We start from the raw sequence: 12,253 nt of genomic DNA, 5'->3' as shown, positions 1-12,253 counted from the left end.
GGCAGCTATGGATTGGAAATCTGAAAAAAAACCCACATATAATACATACAGATGTTATGAAATATTTGCAACCTCCTGGATGACAAGTCAACAGCTTACTGGAAAAGGGTATTTTAATTAAGTGCTGATGTTTTTCATGTGTGTGTGGTTGGGTTTTTTTCATTGTTTGTTTAGTATAGAAGTATAATGCTAAATTGCAGTTGATTCTTTCTAAACCATAATCTCTCGTCTCATCTGGAAGAAAAAAAGTTATTTTTTTCTTGCATGTGTATACAGTCCTTGTGAAACTAAATATGGATGTGTGTTTTAAACTAGTGATGTCATTGGTATAAATAAAAATATCTTGAATTCTAGTAAAATAGGCAAGCTAATTTCTTCCTATTGTTTCTTCAGATGTGTTTTAATTCTTGAATATTGTTCTTCTGGTATTGTTCAGCATTACTGTATGTATAATAGGTAGATTTCAGGAAGAGATGAAATGTGGAAAAACTGATAAATTCCTTTAAATGGATATTTAAGCTTAATTTTGCAAATTCTTATTGCTTCCTGACTGAATGTCTAAAGAATTAGTTCTTCCAAATGTAGTTAGGGTCATTCCTCTGTTTTTTACCCCTTTGTCAAAACAGCAGATTCCAAAGCCACTGTTGAGAAAAAAAAAAAAAGTGAAAGGGAGAAAGCCACCAATGACTGATGGATTACACAGAAAATGATTACAGCAATCACATTTCTTAAGGAAATTGTTCAGAAAGTGGGATCCGTCACCCCATGTGCAATAAACTGATCCACACACAGAGTCCAGATATTTGCTTTTCTTTTAACATTCTTTTAGCATCTTGAATGGGCTTACTCCTTCCCTGACTCTTGGAGTAATTCTAAATCTCAATAAGGCCATAGGTAAAACATCTATCCCCTTAAGGTGAGCTTCCTGGCATAATTTAGCAATTTGCCTTTTAATGGTCTGATTCATTCTCTACTTTCCCACTAGACTGTGGATTCCATGGGGTGTGCAAGTCCCAATTGTAGGAATTTGGATACCCCCTGGACCACTTCTGCAACAATGTGGAGTGCATTGTCAGAAGATAGGCCCTTGAGAATCCCAAACCTAGGAATTACCTCTTTCAACAAGATTTTAGTAACTTCCCTGGTCCGATTGGTGTGACAAGGAAAAGCCTCTGGCCGTCCTGATAAGGTGTAAACCAAAACAAGCAAATACTTGTACTGATTACGCTTTGGTAACTCAGAAAAGTCTATTTGCCAGTATTGCCCTGGAGTGATTCCAGTTTTTATGTTTCCTGCTGGTGTTTCCTTTGTATCTTATGGTTATTTGCACAACAGGTTTCCTATCTTCTCACTATGATTTCTTCAAGCCTTTAAACAGTCCTCTCCTCTGTTGGCAGCAACCGTTATGTCATCAATGTACTGCAACAGTGTGATGTTTTGGCTGTTACCTTGCCACAGTTCCGGTTCCTTTGCTAGTACGTTACCAAACAGGGTAGGGCTGTTCTTGAAACCTTGTGGAAGCACTGACCAACACAGCTGCGCTTTCCTCCCTGTTGTCAGATTTTCCTATTTGAATGCAAAAATGGTTTGGTTTGCTTCATCCACTGAGATGCAGAAGAAATCATCCTTCAAATCCAGAACTGTAAAATAAACATTTGTCTTAGGTATAGATGTAAGCAATGTATATGGATTGGGAAAAACAGGCACAGTTATCCAAATTATTTCTCTTAGATATTGAACCAACCTATATTCCTGAGACCGAGGTTTCTTTACTGGTAATATAAGGCTCTGGTCACACCATCCAAGTTAGAAAAGGCAAAGGCATGGACTATGAAAAAAAATATCTCCCCACTGTAGGAGAAGAGCAGGTTCGTGACCATCTGAAGGACCTGAAGGTGCACAAGTCCATGGGACCTGATGGGATTCCTCTACAACTCCTGAAGGATCTGGCTGATGAAGCTGCAAAGCCTCTGTCCGTCATATTTGAAAAGTCTTGGCAGTCTGGCAAAATTCCTACTGACTGAAAAAGGGGAAACATAACTCCCATTTTCAAGAAGGGAAAAAAGGAAGACCCAGGGAACTACAGGCCAGTCAGTCTTACCTCCGTGTCCGGCAAGATCATGGAGCAGATCCTCCTGAAAGCTCTGCTAAAGCATGTGGAAAACAAAGGGGTGATTGGTGACAGCCAACAGGGCTTCACCAAGGGCAAATCCTGCCTGACTAATTTGGTGGCCTTCTACAATGGGGTCATGGCATCAGTGGACAAAAGATGAGCAACCCACGTCATTGACCTGGACCTGTGCAAAGCTTTTGATGCTGTCCCACACAACATCCTGGTTTCAAAACTGGAACAAAATGAATTCAACCACTCTTTGGGTGAGGAACTGGCTGGATGGTTACACTCAAAGAGTGGTGATCGACAGCTCTATGTTCAGATGGACACCTGTGATGAGTGGTGTTCACCTAGGGTCGGTACTCGGACTAGTGCTATTTAACATCTTTGTCAGTGACATGGACAGTGGCACTGAGTGCACCCTCAGCAAGTTTGCCAATGACACCAAACTGTGTATGGTGAGGTTGACACGCTGGAGGGAAGAGATGCCATCCAGAGGGACCTTGACAGGCTTGAGAAGTGGGCTTGTGCAAAGTGCATGATTTTCAACCAGGCCAGGCGCAAGGTCCTGCACCTGGGTCAGGGCAATCCCGAGCACAAATACAGGCTGGGTGGAGAGTGGATCGAAAACAGTGCAGAGGAGAAGGACTTGGGAGTGATGATGGACGTGAAGCTCAACATGAGCTGGCAATGTGCACTTGCAGCCCAGAAAGCCAGCTGTGTTCTGGGCTGCATCAAAAGAAGTGTAGCCAGTAGGTCGAGGGAGGTTATTCTCCCCCTTTACTCGGCTGTAGTGAAACCTCACCTGGAGTACGGTGTACGGTTCTGGAGCTCCCAACATAAGAAGGACATGGAACCTATGAAGACAGGCTGAGAGAGTTGGGGCTGTTCAGCCTGGAGAAGAGAAGGCTCTGGGGAGACCTTATAGTGGTCTTCCAATGCCTGAAGGGGGCCTACAGGAAAGCTGGGGAGGGACTTTTTTCAAGGGCTTATAGTGAGAGGACAAGGGGAATTAATCAAAACTGGAAGGGGGGAGATTTAGGTAAGACATTAGGAGGATATCCTTTAGTGTGAGGGTAGTGAGACACTGGAACAGGTTGCCCAGGGAAGCTGTGGATGCCCCCTACCTGGAAGTCTTCAAGACCAGGTTGAATGGGGTCCTGAACAACTGGATCTAATGGGAGGTGTCCCTGCCCGTGCAGGGGGGTTGGAACTAGATGATATTTAAGGTCCCTTCCAACTCAAACTATTCTATGATTCTATGAATATAGGGATGTTGAACTCAGATTGGCATTCTTTTAACAGCCCATATTTTAAAAAGGTGTCACTTAATGGTTCCAACCCTTTTCATGCTTCTATTATTGTAGGATACTGTTTCTTTCTTACTTGACGAGCTCCAGATTCTATCTTGACAGATGTCACATTCTTTGCTCTTCCTGGTTCTTCAAAAGCCAATACCAGAGGAAGCACCACATCTTATCACTGCATCACGTCTGGAATGTCATCTTCAGGTTCCTCAGTAAAGGGTGCCTCGGTTAGCAGGCCACCTCCTGGGGTATATGTAACTGCACAGAGTTCTCAGGAAAGGTTACTTGAGCGTTCAGTTTGCACAACAAATCACGTCCAAGGGACATTCCGGCATATAGGGAAATTAATAAGTTCATGTCTTGCTTCCAATTGCTCACTCCATCGGTTTCAGGAACAGCTTTAAAACTCACTGGCTTTCCAGTTGCCCTGACAATCAGTACTGTAATTTTAGTGTGCTAATAGGATATTAATATACTGATGAGATATTAATATGATAAGTCCAATTAGTCAGTGTTTTCTACCTAGTGCTCAAGGCTATAACCAAGATAAGTTGTGGGGATTACTCCTTTCCATCCCTTCTATCTGTCTTGCAGACTTATGTCTCAAGGACCAGTTGTTAACTGCTTGGGACCAGTTTTTCTTTAATTCTTGCTGTTTCAGTGTTATGTAAGCTCAGTGTTTATTGTACATGCCTCTTTGTTCTATTTTACTTATTTCAATTAATAACTGACATCTATTCCCCCCTTCGAGACTTGAATTTATTTTTTTTTTTTTATTGTTTAAGTATTGTTCATATTTTCCCTCCTGGACATATTTTCCCAGAAATATTTTAGCAAATCCCATCCTCTTTACTAAGATTGGGAGGAGGCTCATTAGGCCTCTGTAACATGGCTATATTCAGAGTTCTTTTTGAGAATAGAGCTTGGCTATAACCTTTACAGTGCATTGTATAAATATATATAAACACACACGCTAATGTAAAAATTGCTATGAATTCTGCAGTCCTTCTAAACTATTACCTAAGTCTGGAAACCAAGAAGTAAGCCAGTTCCATGTTTCAGTAAATTCAAGAGAGGTGTCATCCTTTTGTGTCTCATGTAAAACTCAGGTTTGTAATCAGATTTCATTCAGGTCTGTGGTTATTCTTCCATTCTGATCCACATACACAGCAGCTTGTATTTATTACTGTACTGCAATTATTTTTTTTTGGGGGGGGGATATTTGCAAATTGTTTGTGAGACCTCTTCTTGGAGTGCTGTAATTGCATTAGCAGTCTTATTCTCAATTGTCTTGATCACTGCTGAGATATTTATTATTGCTGTTTTCTAATTTACTTAATCCCAGCCAAGGGACAAACCATCTGGCAAAGGAGTGAAATGCTGTATTTCTCCTAACCAGGGGGTGGCTACCCCTTTGCTTCTTTTGATAAAGTTTCTGGGCCATATTTGTTCCTCATTTTTCAATTTGTCGACATCACTTACATTAGGGACTACGGCTCCTAAAGTGCAAGTTCCTGACCAATTTGTTGTTAACATTTTTCTAGCTTTGTTTTCATGTATCCAATACCAACCTTTTCCTTCAGGGACTGGCCAATTTCTACGGAAAAGCCTTCTAATTGAAAGAGTTTGGGCACATTCTAAATATTTTCCCACAAAGAATGTATCCTTCAGACAGTTTACCTAATCCATGCCTTTGGGGGGGGGGGGTTGCACCTTTGTATACAAGTGCAAGATATTTTCCTTGTGTCAACGTTTGACTCAGTTTGACAACAATGCTCTCGATCCCCTCCCCCTCCCACCCAGGTAGGGAAGGAGAGAGAGAAAAAAGAGAGAGAGACTTGGCTAGATTGAAAACTGAACCGTGCAGCTTTATTTAGAATACTAATATGTGATATGAGAGTATATATGTATATCTATATGTGATTATACAAAGGTGTGGGTAGAAGCCTCTCGCCTCCCCCCACCCCCAGCAACTCCCACAGCACTTCCCTCAGACGAGACAATTTCGAGGAATCCCGAAGCTGCTCCTGGAGAAAGGCAGAGAGTTATGAGGGTCAGGAGGGCTTGAGGTCGATGGGTCGACGATGATGGGCAGATGGTGTTTTCCCAGACGCCGGCCACGAACAAAAGAAAGAGAGAGAGAGAAGAAGGAAGGCAGACAGAGAGGCGAAGCGAAGCGGCGAGAGAGCGAAGCAGGAAGGAAGGAAGTTTTCTTCTGTCATCTCTGACCTTCCCCCGAGCCTACGTAGATATATGGGATAGAATATCTCTGGCCGGTTTTGCTGTTCGTCTAACCCAGCCTCCCACGGGGTGGCCACAAATCCCCCCGCAGTGTCTGAGCCGGCAGAGCAAAGGCACGACCTTGAGGGCCCAGCAATTACAAAAACATTCCAGTGTCTTATCAACCTAGCAGAACACGCAGTTGCTAGTTGAAGAAAGCTCACTGAAATGAAAAAAGGAATCAGCAAAAGAAAAACTGGCTTCATCCTGGCTCAAACCAGGACACCTTGGTATTGGGATACTTATTTACCACTCCTGGGTTTCTAATTTCTTATCTATATTAGAGGTTATGTTTATCCAGCGGTCGGTCCAGGAGATATTGGAAGGAATAGGGACACTAATCATAGGTACCCCTTTCTTTGAATGTTCAGGAAAATTAGTACAAATCCAGAAACTGGACTTGTTGCTCATTCTAGCTATTTCCTAGGCCAAGCTGATGTGCATATTTTTCTCCCAAGGCATGTGAGATGTGTCCATGGCGTATGCTCCCAAATCAGTTATTAGTATTGCTAAGTTCAACAAATCTGTATTCGTCCGGATGATCGTGACTGATTCTACCAATAAAACTACCAATGTTAATATTGCTATTGCACAGAATAATATTAGTAGCCCTTGGGGCAACTGAGCCCTAAATGAGCATTGCCTGATTCCCAAGTACAGTTCATTAATTAAAGCTGACCTCTAGACCATTTTAACTTAAGTCCTTCCATAGGGGTCGATGTCCACTGTACCTCAGGAGGAGTGTCCTTAACTCGGGTATAATGGATCCAGGAGTTGATCCCATTCACCTTCACTGCAGTGTGAGTGGTCAGCAAGGCAGTATAAAGTCCCTCCCACTTCTCCTTCAGTGGCTTGCCCTTCCAGGTCCAGATGTAAACTGAGTCTCCTGGTTGGAAGTGATACACGGGTGAGCCCAAAGGTAGAGAAGCACGCTGGTTCAGATACCTGTGAAGGGATGACAAAACCTGTGTCAAACACAGCAAATAATCTTTCAACATTTGATATGCATCTGTTCACTTCTTGTTACAATGCTGTTGACTGGATAAGGTTTACCATACAGGATCTCAAATGGGCTCACTCCTTCCCTGACTCTTGGAGCAATTCTAATTCTCACTGAGGCAATAGGTAGAACACCTATCTCCTTAAGGGGAGTTTCATGGCATAATTTAGCAATGGGGTCCATTATGAGAAGATAGGCCCTCAGGAATCCCAAACCTAGGAATTATCTCTTTCAACAAGATTTTAGTAACTTCCCTGGCCCGATTAGTGAGGCAAGGAAAAGCTCCTGGCCAGCCTCTGTTAGCAGGCAAATCTGTGCCTTCCACACCACCTACCATTAAAAAATACTAGGGATGTGTTTTTCTTTAATTCTTGCTGTCTTAGTGTTATGTAAGCTATGTGTTTATTGTACATGTCTCTTTGTTCTTCTCTTGTGTGATTTTTCCCCAAAATTTTACTTAATTAATAAACATCTCATTCCTCTGATCATTTTCGTGGCACTCCTCTGGATCTGTTCCAACAAGTACATGTATTTCTTGTGCTGGGATCTTCATGTACCTTGTTATCATCTTGTCTTGTAAGTAGGCTATATTCCCATTATTCATAATATTAATATATTAAACTGGGCACTACCTTAATCTGCCAACACACGAAACTGAGCAGTACTCAGTTTGCTTAGTTGGCTTTTGTTTAGAGCTACATACATGAACAAACAAGTTCTTGAAATCAGTCAGGAACTGTCAAGCTCATTTTCACCTGACAGCAAAAAAGGGTAGTGTCCTCTCAAACTCCTAGTTCAGTGTTATTGTAAATATTTGTACATTTGGTACATGACATTTCATGCATGGAGATTGTGTATGGATAGCTGAGAAATTTTGGACATAAGTGAATTTGAGAGAAAAGACATCTGACTGTAGAGCTTGAGTCTTATAAAAAAGAAAAGGTGCCTAAGGTTACCAGTTACTGAACAAGGCAAACATTCCCAGGAGCATGCATAGCTTCTTCTTTGTGGTTTTTGCAGCTTCTGTAATAGATCTTCCTTCTGTGTACCTGTAGAGTTCCTTTTGGTTTGGAAGGCTAAATGTGTTGCACTGTATAATAAGATTCAGAGTCTCTGAGCAGAGGACAGAAAACAAGTTTTGTGCTGAATGACCCTGCTGAATATGTTGGTGTTTTTTCTATAGTGTTTTAACTACTGATATAGTTAAATCTTACGTTGTCTCATCAACCAACTATTTTTTACTTTTAACAGTTAAAAAAATTGAAAATAGGATCTTTACTGTAGCTATTTGTATGTAGGGCCTCCTTTTTGAAAACTTAAAATTCCATCCTTTTTTAAAACTGGAGATGCATCTTTCCATGGATTCAGTACAAGCTTGAGTGTTGGAAACAAAATGTATGTAGTCTTTTATTTTAATTCTGCCATTTCTGTCACTTGATATATGTCCTCTTTATTTCTCCATCTGAAAATCAAACTATTAAAATATTTATGAAAACTTATAATGTTAATTGCCCTTTCTGTGTGTAACTTGTGTGACACTACTGCTATTATGAAAATTACTTTTCAAAATACATACGCCAAAGCTATGCTTGGAGCATACACATGCTGTAAAAGTTCAATAATGTGTTTGCATCTGTAGAGAAACCTCAATTAAGTATTTATCTGTAGGTGTGAATTCAAACATCCATAGATGAAATTCTGAACATGTTTCTACAGATACATGAGGATTTTCTTAATTGATAACATACATGTGTCCAACACTCTCTGAGTGGATTCTTTTAGATATTTGTCCTGGTTTGAGCCTACCTGGGGGGGAGGGAGAGGGGACTGAGAGCATTGTTTAATTGCTGGAACCGAGTTAAACCATGACAACATTCCATACGTAGAGGGTTTAATGTTTAATAACATTAAAGTTATTTAACATTGCATGGGACTTTGAGTTATTAGAATGATACAGCAGTTTACTTAAATCACAGCACAAGTTACATTTAGCAGAGTATAGCAGTTGGAGTATACAGTTGAATCACAATACAGATGTGGTTCTCATTACTGGTCTCCATCAAGATACTGGGCATCGCCAGTCATTGGGAAGGAATATGTGGATTGAAACTGGCTCAAACCTGTTGCTCTCTTCAAAGTTCTTTCTGTTAGTTGTACAGTTTTTATACTGCAGATGTCATACTGAGTCTTTATACTTGGTTTTGGCTGAGCCATGTATGCACCCACCCATTCTGGCCTTGGTAACTCAGGAAGATGATGATGATTATTATTATATCAAGGACAGTTACACAGCCATTTGATTCCCTCAACTGTTGTAGCCATTTATCAAGAACAAAGACTCTCTCCCATCTCCTTTGTGTTGTTCAGCTTTTTGTAACAGTTGTCATCAGTCACTCCCTACTTCTTCACTTAGCTTCGTGAGTACATAGTCCTTGCCTGTCTCCGCAGAGCCTCCTTCCATTGTAGGAACTCATTGATCAATCACAACATGAAATGGTTTTCTTGACAAAGAGAGCTTTACAGTAAAATACCTTTTTGATATTGTGTTTAAACACACTTTATTTTTCAATAATTCTATCATTTATATTGTAGGTCATGCAGGAGTCTCTGCGAGCATGATGAAGAAAAGAACTTCCCACAAGTAAGTTGTGAATATCTTTCCCAAAGTATAGTCCTCAATAACTGGAAGTACTGTTCTAGAAATGCATCTGTATTATTCCTGTCATTTTGCTCTTGAAAATCATATGGAGTAGTATTCAGACAGTGTATGTGTGTAGAGTCAGACTTCCATTGTTTTGGGAGGGCAATGGGAAAGAATGCACCATTGGTAGGGTTCTAAACATCATTTTGAGTGTTACTGTGAGAGAAATTATCCTGTCAATACAATTCTGTAATTTATGCTATAATTCAGAGACAAGAGGTTGCAAACCAGAAATTGGGCACATGTACTCTAGGATTCAGTACAGCTTTAGTTTTTGAAAAGGATTTTTCACCTTTATTCTTTTTAAATCAAGAACATATTGAAGTACTTCTATAAGGCAGCTATTTGTGTGAAGGATACTTTCTTATCCTATACATTCATGGCATGTATTATTCTCTACTATATTTTGAAATAGTAGCAGCTAAATGCTGCTATAAGTAAATGTGAGAAGATAGAGGTTATAGCTTAGACATGATTGACCTTAGTGTCTAACAGCTAAATGTTGCATGTGGCTGTATCTCTGTTGGGTGAACTCTAAAATAAGCTGGGGAAAGGTGAAATTTAATAAAATGCTACTAGTTATATTTTGAGTATGAAGTCCTATAGTGGTGATATACAACATGTATCAGTCCAAAGCAATTTGTCTGGCAGAAATATCTTCTGTGATTAACATTTAAATTAGTATTGACTGTTTCCCAGATACAACACCTGATGTAAAACTACTCTAATTCCTTCCACCAACTCTTCACTATTCAGTCTTGTCTGTCTCCTTACAAGGCAAAGATATACATTTATTTGTCTAGAGACAGGTAGAGTTAAAATTTAATTTCTCTTGTTCTTTTTCAACCGCTCAGAGAAAGGAGTGTATGATGGGAAGACTATCAGAGGTGGGTTGCCTTTTGTACTTGAGGGTGGCTAGATTTGTCTTTATTGTTATATACTTATTTAAATACCTAAATAGGTTGCATATTTTTTAGCATAAAGGCTTTTATGGAGCATAAGTGATGATCCTAAGTTACATGATTTTGAGGCATTTAACTTAAGCACCCAACTGAGTTTTATGCTAATTTAGTCTAGTTTAATTGTTAAAGAATTGTTTGGTAAAGGTTTTCTTTTGTACCAAACCAAGATGACTTTGTGTGCTGCTCACTGACTTCTCTGAGAATGACAGAAACTAGTATAGAGTTGTTGTTATTTGATATTTATTGCTTACATTTTTGAAATGAACAGTAAGTAGTGCTGTAGACATGTTTATAGTAAACAAGCAGGATATGAATCACTATTTAAAAATGCATGCTGATACTACTGTGAGCTGTTACAGCAGACCATGAATTAGTAATGCATAGTTTGTCATTGATTTAGTTATGACTTTTACATTCCTCTTTTAAAGAAAAAGAAGAACAAGTCTAGTGGCACTTGAAGGCTGTAGGGGAGATAGTAAACTAGGTTCAGAAGTTCATGGAGGAGGAAAGAGCCAACAGGATGGAACAAGGCATGGTCCAGTAACTGAGGAAGTGACAAAATGAACTGTGTGGATTAGTCTTCTCAACTCTTCTTAACTAAAATGGTAGCTAACCACTGACCCTTCTGGAAGAGGGTCCCATGGTTATTGGTCAGATGCAAAAGGGCAGTACTTCTGGGTGCTCTGTTAGTGTCAATGGGTAGTGATGATCTCTGTGACTATCAAACTGCCCTGGTTTGAGCCAGGGTGGAGCGAATTTTCTCTTTGCTGATTTTTTTTCCTTTCAGTGAACTTTTTTTAGCAGCGCCAGTGGACTGATAACAACCAAGGACACTTCTGAAGCTAATGTCTGCAGTTTCCTCCCACATGGGGGAGCAGACTAGACTGAAGGCAGGATCAGCAAATCAGAATATTCCCTTCTCATAATATTTTTGTTGTTTGGCTTTCAGTATAGGTTAAGACATCACGGAAGTCAAGCCTTTGGTTTCCATTTTCTCTCTCCTTTTCTGCTTACTGTTGCTTCTATCGCCCTCTCTTTGGCTCTCTCTATTTTTTTTTTTCCATTTTTCTTCACAACTGACATCCAAGGACCCTATCTGTGCACCTGGACACTCCCCCCTTCAGCTGGGGGTCTGTGAGAGCCGTTGGAGGAGGAGGGAGGGGATCAGGTGTTATACATCCCTTTATAAATATATATATTATCCTATCACTAATAATTAAAACCAATTTGTTTCATTTTTCAACCCAGAAAGCCTCTCTCTCTTTTTTTTTTCCTCCCTCTTTCCTTACCTTGGGGGAGAGGGGGGGATGAAGAGCAATATTGTTATTGGTTTGACTGCCAACTTGGAGCCAAACTGTGACAGAAGCTGACCCTATTTGTGTCACATCAGTCAGTAGTCGCTTGGCTCTCATCCTTTCCACCCTTGGTGCATAAGAAAAAAGTGCACAAAACAGTGTAAATATAAACTCTTCCTTATGCTCTCTAAGTTTCTCATAGTTGGCATTTCAAGGACTTTGAGCTGGAGGTTGTATCTGCAGTTTAACTACCACTGCAGTTATCTCTTGTGAATTTCTGATCACACTTTAAACTAACTTTTGGTGGGCTATACTTGACTATGTGCCAAACTCTCACCCACCTGCTCACTTCCCCTCCTCAGTGGGATAGGGGGAGAAAATAGGATGAAAAAGCTCATGGGTCAAGATAAAGACAGGGAGATAGCTTACTAGTTACTGTCAGGCAAAACAGGCTTGACTTGGGGAAAATAAATTTATTGCTGTCATGGTTTGACTCAGGATCAGCAATTGAACCAGCGACAATGCTCTTGATCCCCTCCCCCTCCCACCCAGGTAGGGAAGGAGAGAGAGAATGAGGGAGAGAGACTTTCTGGAC

The 12,253-nt window shown here is 40.4% G+C and overlaps 2 protein-coding genes across 8 annotated transcripts in view; one reads left to right on the top strand and one right to left on the bottom strand.

Annotated features, from left to right (window-relative positions):
- Positions 1-12,253, bottom strand: part of LOC127395183 (uncharacterized) — a 432,114-nt gene that overhangs the window by 399,210 nt on the left and 20,651 nt on the right. The window lies entirely within an intron of this gene.
- Positions 1-12,253, top strand: part of LOC127395200 (spindlin-Z) — a 149,678-nt gene that overhangs the window by 123,282 nt on the left and 14,143 nt on the right. For all 7 annotated transcript variants that reach the window (XM_051641780.1, XM_051641775.1, XM_051641781.1 and 4 more), the window contains one exon: positions 9,293-9,341. In XM_051641780.1, the coding sequence (XP_051497740.1) occupies positions 9,316-9,341 (26 nt within the window). In that variant the 5' untranslated portion in view covers positions 9,293-9,315. The remainder of the gene's footprint in view (positions 1-9,292; positions 9,342-12,253) is intronic.

Source organism: Apus apus, chromosome W, assembly GCF_020740795.1.
Source record: "Apus apus isolate bApuApu2 chromosome W, bApuApu2.pri.cur, whole genome shotgun sequence".
Lineage (NCBI taxonomy): Eukaryota > Metazoa > Chordata > Aves > Apodiformes > Apodidae > Apus > Apus apus.
This window is presented reverse-complemented; position numbering and strand designations above follow the sequence as displayed.